Genomic DNA, 19,418 nt, shown 5'->3' on the forward strand with positions numbered 1-19,418 from the left:
ATCAGTGAAGACAAACACTGAAACACATCAGGATGCTACAACATGAGCTAACCCTTCAGAATAAAAGCCTCCCTACTCCTATAGTATCAGATTAAAGGAGCAGTCCATCCAGAAAGTAACTCAGTCATCATCTCCTCCTGATGATATAAAGTCAGGCTCAGTCATCGTCTCCTCCTGATGATATAAAGTCAGGCTCAGTCATCATCTTCTCCTGATGATATAAAGTCAGGCTCAGCCATCGTCTCCTCCTGATGATATAAAGTCAGGCTCAGTCATCATCTTCTCCTGATGATATAAAGTCAGATGAAGTCTCGTAGTCCACAGAACATTTCTGGAGCTTCACAGTAAAACAGAGTTGCAGCGTTCTGCTGAACACCTGAAGCAGCTGGAGATGATTTAAACATCAGATGTCTCCATGCAGCTCGTCTTTTTAAGAATGTCTGTGTCTTACACGTTAACGTGTGTGTGTGTGTGTGTGTGTGTGTGTGTGTGTGTGTGTGTGTATCCTGTGTTTGTGCTGCAGCAGAGATGGAAGAGGTTGATACGATTGTTTCAGCTGCTTAAAGAATGAGAAGGTTTCACAGAGTGGCGGTCGGTCCGGACAGGAAACAGAGTAAAACAGCAGAGGGTGGAGCAGGACGAGGACGAGGACGAGGACGAGGACGAGGAGCTCCGTCCTGAACTCTGGCCTGTTGTTACTGACGGTTTCCTCCCTGAGGAGAATTCACTGCTTCCTGCTGCAGCTCAGTGACCCCCGAGGACAACATGGCCGACTGGAGCAGCCTGAAGTGAGGAACTCATCGTGTCATTTCTTCCTCTGAGGATCAATAAAGTGTCAACTTACACTAGAATTATCAAAATCCACCAGCTGACATGGGAACCTTATAACGACGAATAATCAGTGACCACATTAACATATGTAATGACCACAGTTGCATAATTAACGACCACATTAACATGCTTAATGATCACCCTAACTCAATGAGTCATCAGTGATACCCAGGCGATCTTCTCACCTGTACGGACTGATGCGTTGCTCCTCTCTCCGTCCGTCCTGGACATCGCCGTCAGATGGTACAGGGTTCCGGGCTGCAGACCGGTCAGGTGACAGGTGAAGGACGGTCCACGGTCCAGCTCGCAGTCGGTGGATTGACCATCAGTCATCAGGCTGAAGTTACAGGACGGACCGGTCGAGGTCAGCGTCACCAGAACCGAGTCTGAGCTGCTGTTCGTCTCTGTCACGTTCACAGAGCAGCGGGGAGCCTCAGTGGACTGCACCTGAAACAGGAAGTGACATCACCACAGGTGAGAACTGCCCCCCACAGTTGAACAGAGGCGTGAACACTGATGGAATGTAACTAAGTACATTTACTCAAGCACTGTACTCAAGTACAATTATGAGGTACTTGTACTTCACTTGAGTATTTCCATTTTCTGCTACTTTATACTTCCACTCCACAACATTTATTTGATACCTTTAGTTACTAGTTACTTTTTTAAATGAATACATTTACTGGTACTTTTGATACTCAAGTACATTTAATATCAGATACTTTAAGACTGTTACTTGAGTACGATTCATAGATACTTTATAATATAGTAATATTTTACTTATACTACCATATCTTTACTTTTACTCGAGTATGACTTTTAGAAACTTTAAGTTTATTATCATTATCAGTGGTTGAAAGTAACCAAGTACATCTACTTGAAGTATTTCCATTTTATAGTACTTCCTACTTTGTAGGTGTTGTACATGTTTGACTTCACTACATTTACTTTATAACTTCAGTTACTTCACAGATTCACATTAATATTACACAATGTAATCTACTAATACATGATGAAATCAGACGTTATTGATCGCAGGAGACAAAATCAAAGAATGAGCTCCTTGTTTACCTGCAACAGATGAGTACTTTTACTTTAGTATAACTTTGAATGAAGGACCTTTAGTGTAACTGAGTATTTCTACAACGTGCTTTCAATATTTTTACTTGAGTAAAGTATTTGAGTAACTTCTTCCACCACCACCGATATTATATATTACATTGCATTATATTATATCACATAGAGGTGGAGTGTAAACAGCAGGCGTACAGGTGAACCTCAGGTGAACCTCAGGTGAACCGCTGACAGGACCCTGACTGGCTGCCTGACCTGTGAGACTCTACTGAGGGTAAAGCACCCGCGAGCAACAAGGACAACAGGATCCTTCAGTGTTTGTAGATTTCAAGACAAAACACCTGAACCAGAAAGTTGTACCAAATCAAACACAAAGATCACAGCGGTGGACAGACACGCATCAGACCTGCTGTCTGACACCGAGCTGTGACCACATGAACCATGAAGCCTGAGCAGGTCAGAGACTCTGACACACGTGTCCACGTGGAGGCAGGTGTCGTCACAGTGTGCATCTCTGTGGTCATTGAGCCTCAAACATCTGCCCGTCGCCCTGATCGAGTCTAAAAACACTGACTCACCTCGTTCACGCTCCAAAACAAGCCGAGTATCAAACACGTGAACATCACGGCCGCTGGTTTAAATCCGTCCGCTCAGCTGAACAAGAAGAAACGAGGAACGACAGAGCTGACATCCCGAGGACGGACAGTCTGATGATCCACACGGTCACCGAGCGTCAAAGTGTCTCTGAAGTGTTCAAGACCAGACTCCTTCTACATCTTCATCATCCTCATCATCTTCATCATCCTCATCATCACAGCAGGACTGCTTCCATCAGCTTCAGACCCTCACCCACCTCACCCGCCTTCCTTCCTGCCCGCCTCCACTTTCTCTGACGACCTTTAACATCCATCAGAGCAGCAGCAGCCATTGTTACGCCTCAGTGAGAGTTATCCAATCAGGAAGCAGCCTGAGATCAGGGCCAGAAGCTGACACTAATAATAGAAGAGCTGTGGACCAGTGAACCTTCAGACTCACCTGGTGACCAGGTGAAGGCTCACAGCCTCCTCTCTCTCTCTCTCTCTCTCTCTCACACACACACACACACACACACACACTCTCTCTCTCTCTCTCTCACACACACACTCTCTCTGTCTCTCTCTCTCTCTCACACACACACACACACACTCTCTCTCTCTCGCTCTCTCTCTCACACACACACACACACACACACACACACACTCTGTCTCTCTCTCTCACACACACACACAAACACACACACACACACACACACTCTCTCTCTCTCTCTTTCACACACACACTCTCTCTGTCTCTCTCTCTCTCTCACACACACACTCTCTCTGTCTCTCTCTCTCTCTCTCTCTCTCTCTCTCTCTCTCTCTCTCTCTCTCTCTCTCTCTCACACACACACACACACACACACACACACACACACACACACACACACACACTTCTTCTTCTTCTTCTTCTTCTTCTTCTTCTTCTTCTTCTTCTTCTGTTTCTGTGTCTGATGAAGCAGTTGGCTGCTCTTGTGTAGCGTCTTCAATGTGACCAGAAGTTTCTGTTCCTGTTCACTCGCTGCTATTTTTATTATTTACTGAAGCTGAAAAGTCACAATCTGTCTACATGGAGTGTGGGTGGAGGTTTGAACCATCATGGTGGATCAGAGACAAACTGTCAGTGAAGACAACATGTCCCACACTTCTCTTCATTAGACCATTAAAGTCCAGATTCATCACCGAGACAATCAGCAGCTCTGAGCTCAGCTAAATGCTAACATCAACATGCTAACATGATGATATTCAGTAGGTATAATGTTTCTCAGGTTCACCATCTTAGTTTAGCATGTTAGCATGCTAACATTAACTTATTAGCGACTTAACCATTGCAGAATATCCAGAACGCTGCAGTGCGCCTCATTTTCAATCTACCCAAACTCTCCCATGTGACCCCCTCCACTGGCTTCCTGTTGCGGCCCGCATCAGATTCAAGACCATGGTGCTGGCCTTCATAGCCGTCAACCGAACTGCACCCATCTACCTCTATTTTCTCTTTCGAGGCGGCTGTAGCTCAGGAGGTAGAGCGGGTCGTCTAGTAATCGGAAGGTCACTGGTTCAAATCCCGGCTCCCCTCTGTTACATGTTGAAGTGTCCTTGAGCAAGATACTGAACCCCAAATTGCTCCTGATGAGCAGTTGGCGACTTGCATGGCAGCCTCCGCCAGTGGGTGAATGTGGCAAGCATTGTAAAGCGCTTTGAGCTGTCAGTAGACTGAAGAGCTATAGAAATGCAGACCTTTACCTCCAAACACTGGTCAGACCACACGCCCCAGCGCGAGCACTTCGCTCTACTACATCAGGTGGCCGGCTGGTACCGCCATCGCTGAGAGCAAACAAAGGTCGCTAAAAAGCCGCGACTCTTCTCTGTTCTGGCGCCTCAGTGGTGGAATGAACTCCCGACCAACGTCAGGACAGCAGAGTCACTCGCCATCTTCTTCTTATTTTATGGACGGTGAAATGTTGTGTTTCTTTTTTGTGACAAATGTACTTATTGTAAGTCGCTTTGAACAAAAGCGTCTGCTGAATGTAAATATAATGTAAATGTCTCCTCCTGATGATATAAAGTCAGGCTCAGCCATCGTCTCCTCCTGATGATATAAAGTCAGGCTCAGTCATCATCTCCTCCTGATGATATAAAGTCAGGCTCAGCCATTGTCTCCTCCTGATGATATAAAGTCAGGCTCAGTCATCGTCTCCTCCTGATGATATAAAGTCAGGCTCAGTCATCATCTCCTCCTGATGATATAAAGTCAGGCTCAGCCATCGTCTCCTCCTGATGATATAAAGTCAGGCTCAGCCATCGTCTCCTCCTGATGATATAAAGTCAGGCTCAGTCATCATCTCCTCCTGATGATATAAAGTCAGGCTCAGCCATCATCTCCTCCTGATGATATAAAGTCAGTTGAAGTCTCGTAGTCTACAGAACATTTCTGGAGCTTCACAGTAAAACAGAGTTGCAGCATTCTGCTGAACAACTGAAGCAGCTGGAGATGATTTAAAACAGAAAAACAACCAAAGAAACATCAGATGGAGATAAAAAATATAAAATGTTACTTTCTGTGTTTAATCTATAAACATTGTGATACTTGTCACTGATTCATGAAGTAACAGGAACATTCAGAGACACAGAAGTGAAGTAGCAGAATACTCACAGGTGCAGTCGTGGTGTCAGGTGCAGTTGTAGTCAGAGGAGGAGCTGTGGTTGTTCTGCTAGCTGTCATAGCTGCAAGTGTGGTTGTACTGGTCTTGGTGGTGGGTGGAATCGTTTTGATGGTTGTTGCCATGGTTGTGGTTGGAGTGGGTGTGGTCGTGATGACAGAGGTTGTTGCGGTCTCTGTCATTGTGGATGTCACAGATGTGGTTACAGGTGTGGTTGCAGGTTTGGTTGTAGGTGGTGTTGTAGGACTGGTGGGTGGGGCTGTTGGAGCAGAGCTGGTGATCCTCTCGGTGGACATCACTCCAGCTGTTGGAGACATGGGTGGAGCTCGTTCAGTGGTGATGCTGTCTGAGAGTTTTGGATGGGGTGGGGTCTGTGAAGTCGTAGGTGGGACATGGGGGGTGGAGGGTGGATGTGTCTCCACGACTGATGTAGACATCACACCTGCTGTTGGACCATCAGGTGTAGCTGTAGTGGAGGCAGGTGGAGGGAAAGTCCTGCTGTGGGATGTCTCTGTGTCAGGAGTCGAACGTGTCCATTCAGAACGAACCGATAAAACAACAGCAGCGTCAGTGGTGGCGTCAGAGGTGACGTCAGTGATGGTGTCAGTGATGGTGTCAGTGATGGCGTCAGTGGTGGCGTCAGAGGTGACGTCAGTGATGGTGTCAGTGATGGCGTCAGTGGTGGCGTCAGAGGTGGCGTCAGAGGTGGCGTCAGAGGTGGCGTCAGTGGTGGCATCAGAGGTGGCGTCAGAGGTGACGTCAGTGATGGTGTCAGTGATGGCGTCAGTGGTGGCGTCAGAGGTGACGTCAGTGATGGTGTCAGTGATGGCGTCAGTGGTGACGTCAGAGGTGACGTCAGTGATGGTGTCAGTGATGGCGTCAGTGGTGACGTCAGAGGTGACGTCAGTGATGGTGTCAGTGATGGCGTCAGTGGTGGCGTCAGAGGAGACGTCAGTGATGGTGTCAGTGATGGCGTCAGTGGTGGCGTCAGAGGAGACGTCAGTGATGGTGTCAGTGATGGCGTCAGTGGTGACGTTAGAGGTGGCGTCAGAGGTGACGTCAGTGATGGTGTCAGTGATGGCGTCAGTGGTGGCGTCAGAGGAGACGTCAGTGATGGTGTCAGTGATGGCGTCAGTGGTGACGTTAGAGGTGGCGTCAGAGGTGACGTCAGTGATGGTGTCGGTGATGGCGTCAGTGGTGGCGTCAGAGGGGGCGTCAGGGGTGGCGTCAGTGGTGGCATCAGAGGTGGCGTCAGTGGTGGCGTCAGTGGTGGCGTCAGTGGTGGCGTCAGTGGTGGCGTCAGAGGTGACGTCAGTGATGGTGTCAGTGATGGCGTCAGTGGTGGCGTCAGTGGTGGCGTCAGTGGTGGCATCAGAGGTGGCGTCAGTGGTGGCGTCAGTGGTGGCATCAGAGGTGACGTCAGTGATGGTGTCATTGATGGCGTCAGTGGTGGCGTCAGAGGTGGCGTCAGGGGTGGCGTCAGTGGTGGCGTCAGAGGTGGCGTCAGTGGTGGCGTCAGTGGTGGCGTCAGAGGTGGCGTCAGGGGTGGCGTCAGTGGTGGCGTCAGAGGTGGTGGCGTCAGTGGTGGCGTCAGTGGTGGCGTCAGAGGTGGTGGCGTCAGTGGTGGCGTCAGTGGTGGCGTCAGAGGTGGCGTCAGAGGTGGCGTCAGAGGTGGCGTCAGAGGTGACGTCAGAGGTGGCGTCAGTGGTGGCGTCAGAGGTGGCGTCAGAGGTGGCGTCAGAGGTGGCGTCAGTGGTGGCGTCAGTGGTGGCGTCAGTGGTGACGTCAGAGGTGGCGTCAGAGGTGACGTCAGAGGTGGCGTCAGAGGTGGCGTCAGAGTTGACGTCAGTGGTGGTCTCTGATGAAGACCAGAGGACATCAGAAGACAGCAGCGTGACTGTCTGAGTCTCTGGTTCACTTCCTGTCCAGGTGAAGTGGCTGTGCGCTGTGGTGGTCTGATCACCTGTCCGGAGCTCAGGTGTGTTTGTACCTGATGAGGCATCTGTGAGCAGCTCAGCAGTGACCACGGCCAGACTGGAGGACACAACATGGCTGCTGTTTAAAGCCGACAGCTGTGTGACTGACGTGGACAGATCAGGACTGAACTCTGACCTCCTGGTTCGAGCTCTGATGATGTCATTCATGGACGTTAAAGCTCTGCTGGTGACTGAAGGGTGGAGCTGTGAGGTGGAGGCCTGTCGGGTGGTGCGGTGGGTCTTTACTCCATGTGATGACTCTTGGTTAGTGACAGTCATGGCAGGACTCCTGATGGAGTGGACGGTGCTGGACAGGCCCACTGGTTTATATGTGGAGGAATAAAAGATGGTGGAGACGCGAGTGGTGTCTGAAAAACAAAGAGAGGAACATCAGTTGCTGCTAAAATGTCCCAATGCTAACATGCTAGCTTGACAGCGCTGAGTGCTAACTATAGTCATGTTTGTTGTTTACGTTCATGACGATGATACGAGGTGTGTTCAGACGCATCTGAGCATCGGAAGAAGCTGATTGGCCTGGAGTGTTCGGCCAGTGATGTTAATTCAAACTGTACTCAGCACACAATTATGAAAAGTAACTGAGTAGATTATATAGTGTTATGCATACTTAAGTAGAAGTAATCTTACAGAGTGAAAAAATACAAAATATAGTACAACTTTACTAAAAGTACAAGTAACCAGAAAAAATTACTTAATTACAATCAATTGAGTAGATGTAATTAGTTACTTCCACCTCCAGCTACAGTCCCTCTAGAACACCACAGTAATCTGGATACAGACCCATCTGAGGTGGTGTGACAGTAATGTGGATACTGTGACAGGAAGAGCTGCTGACGTGTTTCCTGAACCAGCAGACAGCAGAAACAATGTGAGGAGGGAAGTCTCCTCTGACCATCGGCCTGTTCACCTCCTCTCATTAACGCTTCCTGTCACGCTGCCTCATGTTCACCATCTTAGGTTACTGTGTTAGCATGGTGACATTAGCTTTTAGCACTAAACACAGAGAACAGCTGAGGCTGATGGGAATGAAGCTAAAGAGCTTCAAACAGACGCTTCATTACTGCTCATCAGAGGTGGACAGAGTACACAACTTCACTACTTGAGTAAAAGTACAGATACTCCTTGTCAAATATTACTCCAATACAAGTAAAAGTAGCTTAGTCAAAATATTACTTAAGTAAAAGTACTAAAGTATTTGTTTAAAAAATTACTTAAGTAAAAGTATTTAAAAAATATCTCAGGAAATACAGGAAAGGAAAGTAGCTTAATGTCATTATACAATACACTGATGCGATTCTGCTACAGACGTGTTTATAGCTCAAAAATAAGCAAATAAAGGCAAGAAGCCTCAGAACACACACTCAGCTGCATTCATCAACAAGTGAAATATATTGCAGACAGCTGCGGTCAGTTCAGTATATTTTTGCATCTGACAACCATGCTTTCTCTACATAAAAAAGATGTAGATGCAGGCACAACAAGAACTGACATTTACAGATAAACAACTTATTGGCTAGTTTACTTTACTTATATCATACATCACAGCCAAAAATGAGCCGGATAACCCACATCAAAGACAGCCGCACCTCACTAACGCGTGCACACCCACTCTCTCTCTCTCTCTCTCTCTCTCTCTCTCACACACACACACACACACACACTCTCTCTCTTTCACAAACATTAAGCTAGCTAACGTTAGTAGCTACTTTACATACCGCGACGTGCTTTCTCAGGTTGGAAGACGAGTCTTTGTAGTCCGTGATATAATTGGTCCGCGGTAAGAACAACAGACATTTAAACTGAAACGAATCAGTTTTTGTGATTAAAATCTCAAACATGGGTTTGAGATAAGGCCACGGGTGCTCATGACGTAGTACAGGTACGGCAATACGGCTAAGACAAACCATACGCGAATCAGCAGAAACAGTTTATTTTCTCTGAATTTTGCAAAAAAAAAACGTAAGATCAAAAGTAGCGAGTAACGAGAGCATTAATAGAAATGTAGTGGAGTAAAAAGTACAATATTTGTCCTTCAAATGTAGTGGAGTGAAAGTAAAAGTATCCCCCCAAAATAATACTCAAGCAAAGTACAGATACTCAAAAACTGTACTTAAGTACAGTACTCAAGTAAATTTACTTCGTTACTGTCCACAACTGCTGCTCATTCACTGAGACGTTCTCCAGTTTGTCCACTGGATCCTTCACTACAGGTCAGACGGGCTGAACACGGTCCAACTGTGCTACAGTGCTGTTCTGATTTATTGTCTGGGGTCGAGCAGTAAAATCACACATCTGTGGGGTCACACAAATGAATGAATTTCTCAATGTAATGGGTATTTTGACATTAATGATGTAAACAGGTTAACAGAGGAACTACGCACCATCTTCTCTCTGAACGACCCGGCCTGTGTCTGTCTGGGCTGTGTGCCGTCATACCTTCATATTTAAATTAAATAACTGTGGTTGTGATAAAAGTCATGAACCTTTTATCATCAAATTCTTCTGAATAAACTCAGAAAATGTAGAAACATGAACAAAATGTTTCCTGACAAGTCAGCAGTTATTTGAAGTGTTTTGATAGTTTCATTCTTACATTCCTATTTTTACTTATTGTGACATCATTTCATAGATTATGATAAAATGTTTCATATATCTGAAATGTGTTTGGTCTGAAAGCTGTGAGTGGATAAACTACGACCACTGATGAAAACTGATAAAGATCAACCGGCCGTCACTTCATTGCACATTCTGTGATGTAACGATGTCATCATGAGCAGACAGCGTGATGATGTCTGTTATTAATCAAGTTTTCATGTTGTTTTCATTTCAGATCATGTCAACAACGACGTCCAGACTGTCTGCACACATTTATCAAACGGTTCATGTGAGTCATCAGATGATTCAACTCGTGACATCATAGTTGGGTGTGGTTACAGGTGCATCAGACCCAGGTGTTCAGACAGGTGTGTGTGTGTGTGTGTGTGTTTCCTCTCACCTGTCACGGTGCACAGTGATGTCATCAGCGTCTTCCCTCCTGAGTCGACGTCGTACTTCCTCCACTCTGACGTCTTCATGTGTTCTCCAATCACCAGCCGTGTCCCCAGTTTCCTCAGGTACAGGTGTGTCTCAGCCAATCCGAGAGCTCCCTCTGTGTTGTAGCAGCTCCACGCCGGCGCCTTCCTGCATGCGCTCAGTTTGACGAGGCGGGCGTGGACCGGCAGGCGGGGGCCGGGGTCCGCCCACAGACACCTGGACGATTGAGTGTGGAGCAACCTGGCTCCACCCAGCCACGCCCACTGCTGGGCGGGGTTAGTGACATCACAGTGTCCCAGGACAACCAGCTGACTTTGTGTTGACAGACACAACCCGTGTGGGGTCAACGTGACGAGGAAACCAGCTGAGGACACACAACACAGAGAGGATGACATTACAGACAGAGAGGATGACATCACAGACAGAGAGACAGGCAAGACAGACAGAAAGACAGACAGGCAGACAGACAGACTTTTATTTTAACAAGTTCAACTCTGTAATCTCAGAGTTCAAAGAGCTGAACGACATCTCAACATTCAAAGTACTCCTGGTAGAAGGAGACAGGGCATACCTGCTGCCCACTGTGTGTCAACATGCCACAACCCGAGACAGACACACACACACACACACACACACTGTATATATAATTAATGTAAACCAAGCTTGGTGTTGTGTTGTTATTTGTTGTGTTCTGTCCGAGTGTTTGGACAAGTTGTGTTTTGATGCTTTGGCAACATTGTTGTTAAACTTTCAAGACAATAAAACCCCTTTGAATTGAATTGATCATATAGAACATAATGATGATCTCATAGAACATGATGATGATCTTAAAGAACATAATGATGATCTCATAGAACATGATGATGATCTTAAAGAACATGATGATCTTAAAGAACATGATGATGATCTCATAGAACATGATGATGATCTTATAGAACATGATGATCTTAAAGAACATGATGATGATCTCATAGAACATGATGATGATCTTATAGAACACGATGATGATCTTATAGAACATGATGATGATCTTATAGAACATGATGATCTTATAGAACATGATGATGATCTCATAGAACATGATGATGATCTTAAAGAACATGATGATGATCTCATAGAACATGATGATGATCTTATAGAACATGATGATCTTAAAGAACATGATGATGATCTTATAGAACATGATGATGATGATCTTATAGAACACGATGATCTTATAGAACATGATGATGATCTTAAAGAACATAATGATGATCTCATAGAACATGATGATGATCTTAAAGAACATGATGATGATCTCATAGAACATGATGATAATCTTATAGAACATGATGATCTTAAAGAACATGATGATGATCTTAAAGAACATAATGATGATCTCATAGAACATGATGATGATCTTAAAGAACAGAATGATGATCTCATAGAACATGATGATGATCTTAAAGAACATGATGATCTCATAGAACATGATGATGATCTTATAGAACATGATGATCTTAAAGAACATGATGATGATCTCATAGAACATGATGATGATCTTATAGAACACGATGATGATCTTATAGAACATGATGATCTTATAGAACATGATGATGATCTTATAGAACATGATGATGATCTCATAGAACATGATGATGATCTTATAGAACATGATGATCTTAAAGAACATGATGATGATCTTATAGAACATGATGATGATGATCTTATAGAACACGATGATCTTATAGAACATGATGATCTTATAGAACATGACGATGATCTTATGAACATGATGATGATCTCATAGAACACGATGATGATCTTATAGAACATGATGATCTTATAGAACATAATGATGATCTTATAGAACACGATGATGATCTTATAGAACATGATGATGATCTTATAGAACACAATGATCTTATAGAACATGATGATCTTATAGAACATGACGATGATCTTAAAGAACATGATGATCTTATAGAACATAATGATGATCTTATAGAACACGATGATGATCTTATAGAACATGATGATCTTATAGAACACGATGATGATCTTATAGAACATGATGATCTTATAGAACATGATGATGATCTTATAGAACATGATGATGATCTTATAGAACATGATGATCTCATAGAACATGATGATGATCTTACAGAACATGATGATCTTAAAGAACATGATGATGATCTCAGAACATGATGATGATCTTATAGAACATGATGATCTTAAAGAACATGATGATGATCTTATAGAACATGATGATGATGATCCTATAGAACACGATGATCTTATAGAACATGATGATCTTATAGAACATGACGATGATCTTATGAACATGATGATGATCTCATAGAACACGATGATGATCTTATAGAACATGATGATCTTATAGAACATAATGATGATCTTATAGAACACGATGATGATCTTATAGAACATGATGATGATCTTAAAGAACAGAATGATGATCTCATAGAACATGATGATGATCTTAAAGAACATGATGATGATCTCATAGAACATGATGATGATCTTATAGAACATGATGATCTTAAAGAACATGATGATGATCTCATAGAACATGATGATGATCTTATAGAACACGATGATGATCTTATAGAACATGATGATCTTATAGAACATGATGATGATCTTATAGAACATGATGATGATCTCATAGAACATGATGATGATCTTAAAGAACATGATGATGATCTTAAAGAACATGATGATGATCTCAGAACATGATGATGATCTTATAGAACATGATGATGATCTTATAGAACATGATGATGATGATCTTATAGAACACGATGATCTTATAGAACATGATGATCTTATAGAACATGACGATGATCTTATGAACATGATGATGATCTCATAGAACACGATGATGATCTTATAGAACATGATGATCTTATAGAACATAATGATGATCTTATAGAACACGATGATGATCTTATAGAACATGATGATGATCTCATAGAACATGATGATGATCTTAAAGAACAGAATGATGATCTCATAGAACATGATGATGATCTTAAAGAACATGATGATCTCATAGAACATGATGATGATCTTATAGAACATGATGATCTTAAAGAACATGATGATGATCTCATAGAACATGATGATGATCTTATAGAACACGATGATGATCTTATAGAACATGATGATCTTATAGAACATGATGATGATCTTATAGAACATGATGATGATCTCATAGAACATGATGATGATCTTATAGAACATGATGATCTTAAAGAACATGATGATGATCTTATAGAACATGATGATGATGATCTTATAGAACACGATGATCTTATAGAACATGATGATCTTATAGAACATGACGATGATCTTATGAACATGATGATGATCTCATAGAACACGATGATGATCTTATAGAACATGATGATCTTATAGAACATAATGATGATCTTATAGAACACGATGATGATCTTATAGAACATGATGATGATCTTATAGAACACAATGATCTTATAGAACATGATGATCTTATAGAACATGACGATGATCTTAAAGAACATGATGATCTTATAGAACATAATGATGATCTTATAGAACACGATGATGATCTTATAGAACATGATGATCTTATAGAACACGATGATGATCTTATAGAACACGATGATGATCTTATAGAACATGATGATCTTATAGAACATGATGATGATCTTATAGAACATGATGATCTCATAGAACATGATGATGATCTTACAGAACATGATGATCTTAAAGAACATGATGATGATCTCAGAACATGATGATGATCTTATAGAACATGATGATCTTAAAGAACATGATGATGATCTTATAGAACATGATGATGATGATCTTATAGAACATGATAATCTTATAGAACATGACGATGATCTTATGAACATGATGATGATCTCATAGAACACGATGATGATCTTATAGAACATGATGATCTTATAGAACATAATGATGATCTTATAGAACACGATGATGATCTTATAGAACATGATGATGATCTTATAGAACACAATGATCTTATAGAACATGATGATCTTATAGAACATAATGATGATCTTATAGAACACGATGATGATCTTATAGAACATGATGATGATCTTATAGAACACAATGATCTTATAGAACATGATGATGATCTTAAAGAACATGATGATCTTATAGAACATAATGATGATCTTATAGAACACGATGATGATCTTATAGAACATGATGATCTTATAGAACACGATGATGATCTTATAGAACACGATGATGATCTTATAGAACATGATGATCTTATAGAACATGATGATGATCTTATAGAACATGATGATGATCTTATAGAACATGATGATCTCATAGAACATGATGATGATCTTACAGAACATGATCTTATAGAACATGATGATGATCTTATAGAACATGATGATCTTATAGAACACGATGATGATCTTATAGAACATGATGATCTTATAGAACATGATGATGATCTTAAAGAACATGATGATGATCTCATAGAACATGATGATGATCTTATAGAACATGATGATGATCTTAAAGAACATGATGATGATCTTATAGAACATGATGATGATCTTATAGAACATGATGATCTCATAGAACATGATGATGATCTTATAGAACATGATGATGATCTTATAGAACATGATGATCTTATAGAACATGATGATGATCTTATAGAACATGATGATGATCTCATAGAACAAGATGATCTTATAGAACATGATGATGATCTTATAGAACATGATGATCTTATAGAACATGATGATGATCTCATAGAACAAGATGATCTTATAGAACATGATGATGATCTCATAGAACATGATGATCTTATAGAACATGATGATGATCTTATAGAACATGATGATCTTATAGAACATGATGATGATCTTATAGAACACGATGATCTTATAGAACATGATGATGATCTCATAGAACAAGATGATCTTATAGAACATGATGATGATCTTATAGAACATGATGATCTTATAGAACATGATGATGATCTTATAGAACACGATGATGATCTTATAGAACACGATGATGATCTTATAGAACATGATGATCTTATAGAACATGATGATGATCTTATAGAACATGATGATCTTATAGAACATGATGATCTCATAGAACATGATGATGATCTTACAGAACATGATGATCTTAAAGAACATGATGATGATCTCAGAACATGATGATGATCTTATAGAACATGATGATCTTAAAGAACATGATGATGATCTTATAGAACATGATGATGATGATCTTATAGAACATGATAATCTTATAGAACATGACGATGATCTTATGAACATGATGATGATCTCATAGAACACGATGATGATCTTATAGAACATGATGATCTTATAGAACATAATGATGATCTTATAGAACACGATGATGATCTTATAGAACATGATGATGATCTTATAGAACACAATGATCTTATAGAACATGATGATCTTATAGAACATGACGATGATCTTAAAGAACATGATGATCTTATAGAACATAATGATGATCTTATAGAACACGATGATGATCTTATAGAACATGATGATCTTATAGAACACGATGATGATCTTATAGAACACGATGATGATCTTATAGAACATGATGATCTTATAGAACATGATGATGATCTTATAGAACATGATGATCTCATAGAACATGATGATGATCTTACAGAACATGATCTTATAGAACATGATGATGATCTTATAGAACATGATGATCTTATAGAACACGATGATGATCTTATAGAACATGATGATCTTATAGAACATGATGATGATCTTAAAGAACATGATGATGATCTCATAGAACATGGTGATGATCTTATAGAACATGATGATGATCTTAAAGAACATGATGATGATCTTATAGAACATGATGATGATCTTATAGAACATGATGATCTCATAGAACATGATGATGATCTTATAGAACATGATGATGATCTTATAGAACATGATGATCTTATAGAACATGATGATGATCTTATAGAACATGATGATGATCTCATAGAACAAGATGATCTTATAGAACATGATGATGATCTCATAGAACATGATGATCTTATAGAACATGATGATGATCTCATAGAACAAGATGATCTTATAGAACATGATGATGATCTCATAGAACATGATGATCTTATAGAACATGATGATGATCTTATAGAACATGATGATCTTATAGAACATGATGATGATCTTATAGAACACGATGATCTTATAGAACATGATGATGATCTCATAGAACAAGATGATCTTATAGAACATGATGATGATCTTATAGAACATGATGATCTTATAGAACATGATGATGATCTTATAGAACATGATGATCTTATAGAACATGATGATGATCTCATAGAACAAGATGATCTTATAGAACATGATGATGATCTTATAGAACACGATGATCTTATAGAACATGATGATGATCTCATAGAACAAGATGATCTTATAGAACATGATGATGATCTTATAGAACATGATGATCTTATAGAACATGATGATCTCATAGAACATGATGATGATCTTATAGAACATGATGATCTTATAGAACATGATGATGATCTTATAGAACATGATGATCTCATAGAACATGATGATCTTATAGAACATGATGATGATCTTATAGAACACGATGATCTTATAGAACATGATGATGATCTTATAGAACATGATGATCTTATAGAACATGATGAATGACCTACACATTAATGCAGCAGGAATATTAATCCACAAACATCAGACAGAAAAAATACTGACAGTAACAGATTACTGCAACGTGATTACTTTTACTTTGAGTACTTTAGAAGTAATAGCTGCATCACGTTCCAGTACAACAATCAGCATGTTCCTGTTTTCATCTCTCAGATAATAACAGCTGATGTTCCAATGAGATCTCAGAAATCTGCTCACTTCAGTTTTTCATGATGTGAAAAGGAGCCTAATGATTATTAATTATGGTTCATAATGTGAGCAGACAGGCAGAGTGACTCAGTGACAGGAGCTGAGACACCATTTTACATCTTAACTATAGAATATAAAACAATATGAAACATCATATAAAACATATAATAATATAATATGTTGTTTCAGTTTTGTTCCTGTCTCACATTTTATATTTCAATCTTCTGTTTGATGAGTTTCTGAGTGAACAGCTGTTTTTATGATCTGTTATTTGATAACTTTTAGTTACTTTACAGATTCAGATTATTAATATAATCAGCTGATAACTGATCATGTGTTACCTCCAGCAGTTCATACAGTCAATGAGCCATTCTGCATCATGAGTACTTTTACTTTTGTACTTAAGTATATTTTGATGATAGTACTTTGTACTTTTACTGCAGTAAATTTTCGAGGACATCACTGTCACTTGTCTCAGTATATTTCTACTGTGTGGTTTTATTTTACTGCAGTGAAATAAGTAAAAGTACCTCCTGTCATTTATAACACACACATTTCTGATCTGAACATGAAATATGTTTACTGCAGGACTTTTACTGAAGAAAAGAATCCGAAAACTTCTGATTACAAACTGCTTTCTAAGTTACAAGACATGCTACCTCCTTGTTTTGTGTACCCAGTGAGTACTTGAGTATTTATACTGTAATCTAACATGTCAGACAGAATCTGAACTAAAAACCTTTTGTTAGTAGTTTGATCTCACACACACACACACACACACACACACACAGAACATCTTCATCATCAGTACTCACACACACAGCTGGATGTGACGAGCATGAAGAGCAGCGTCGGGGAGTCCATGTTTCTGTGCGTCCTGCAGCCTCAGACGAGCAGAATGAAGAGCTGAAGGGAAGTGAGTGTTAGTGGGGAGGAAAAAGTCAGCGAGCAGCGTTTCCTTCTATTCAATTGTTGTGGACGTTTCACAAGAAAGGAGTCTGACGGAAATACCAGAGTCCATCGTTCACATGTTCACCGCTCTGATGAACCTGAAGGAGGGCAGCTCACATACATGTCAAACTCTCATGATCATAATAATCATAATAATAATCATAACAATCACCCAGAGAGAAGAGGAGTCAGGTCCTGTTTTTATTCACTTCCAGGTCCCATATGAGACGTGAACACAAAGTCACTTTATTCAACTGTGTTTTTACATGTGAACAATGACTTTACATCCATGAGGCAGAACAAACATGGCCGACCATCTTCTTCATCCTGTTTGTCTTCACTTTTAAAGGAGCAGTTCACCCAAAGTAATGTTCAGTCATTGTTACAGAGCGTTGAACGTGTTTTCCTTCAGACGAGACGAGTCTCCGTTCTCCAAACCAACAATCTAAATATTTGTTTTCAGCTGCCGCCAGCGTCACACGTGGCTCAGAACAGATCAACACTGCAGAGCTTTGTTTACTGTTTACTTCTCTTTAAAACAAACAAAAAACATAAGACATAAAAACATGTTTCACAACAACTGCTCAAATAATACGCAGCGAAAACAAAGATTCAACAGCAAACAACAACAACAACAAACAAGCACAGCCAACAAACAACAATAAACAACAGCAAACAACAACAACAACAACAACAGCAACAACAACAACAGACAACAAGCCAGCTGACATTGTGTGAGCGGTGGTCACCTGACAGGTCACCAGCTCATCACATGGCTGACACACACAGACAAACACACATTCACACCTACGTGAAGTCTGGAGGGGGCGCTACAGACTTTACATTTTCAGGGAAATCTAGAAGTTGAATGTTTGTGTGATTGTTGTTCATAAAGTATTAATAAAGATTCATTCAAACTTGTGATGGAGGATCTGCCCCCCCCCACTGACATCCTGTCCTGTCAGGAGGAACATCTCCACCCTCCACATCCTGACTGCAGCCTTAACACACAACAGCATCGACCCTCACACACCTCTGACAGGCCTGTGTGTGTCTGTGTGAGTGTGTGTGTGTGTGTGTGTGTGTGTGTGTGTGTTGCATTCAAGGTTAAACAGCATGACTTCCTGCTGAGGGTGGAGCTTCCCTCTTAACAACAGAGGTTAAGCACACAAGTGTGACCCTGACATGACACACACACACACACACACACACACACACACACGTTTGTGACCTTTGATTTTAAAATATTAATAATGAAGTGAAATGATTGATGTGGTCATCACTTTGGTTGTTTTCCTCCTCCTTCTCCTGCCCTCTCCTCCTTCACCTCCTCCTCCTCCTCCTCCTCCTCTTCCTCTTCCA

General features: G+C 40.9%; 2 protein-coding genes across 2 annotated transcripts in view; both read right to left on the bottom strand.

Moving 5' to 3' along the window:
* The window catches only part of ptprbl (protein tyrosine phosphatase receptor type B, like), a 38,130-nt gene extending 31,481 nt beyond the window's left edge, over window positions 1-6,649 (bottom strand). Inside the window, exons 1-2 of the mRNA XM_084364791.1 lie at window positions 5,134-6,649; window positions 1,017-1,278 (exon numbers count right to left, since the gene is read on the bottom strand). Coding sequence (XP_084220917.1) covers window positions 1,017-1,278; window positions 5,134-5,577 — 706 coding nt within the window. The 5' untranslated portion in view covers window positions 5,578-6,649. The remainder of the gene's footprint in view (window positions 1-1,016; window positions 1,279-5,133) is intronic.
* Window positions 5,577-18,039, bottom strand: LOC311263180 (uncharacterized protein; the record flags this gene model as incomplete). Its single annotated transcript, XM_084363103.1, has 4 exons — window positions 17,921-18,039; window positions 10,130-10,531; window positions 5,689-7,484; window positions 5,577-5,606 (listed from the first exon to the last, which is right to left on the bottom strand). The coding sequence occupies exons 1-4, from the start codon at window positions 17,967-17,969 to the stop codon at window positions 5,577-5,579; spliced, it is 2,277 nt and encodes a 758-aa protein (XP_084219229.1). The 5' UTR covers window positions 17,970-18,039.
* Window positions 18,040-19,418: the final 1,379 nt, after the last annotated feature.

Source organism: Pagrus pagrus, assembly GCF_965226575.1.
Source record: "Pagrus pagrus genome assembly, chromosome: 10".
NCBI classification, from domain to species: domain Eukaryota; kingdom Metazoa; phylum Chordata; class Actinopteri; order Spariformes; family Sparidae; genus Pagrus; species Pagrus pagrus.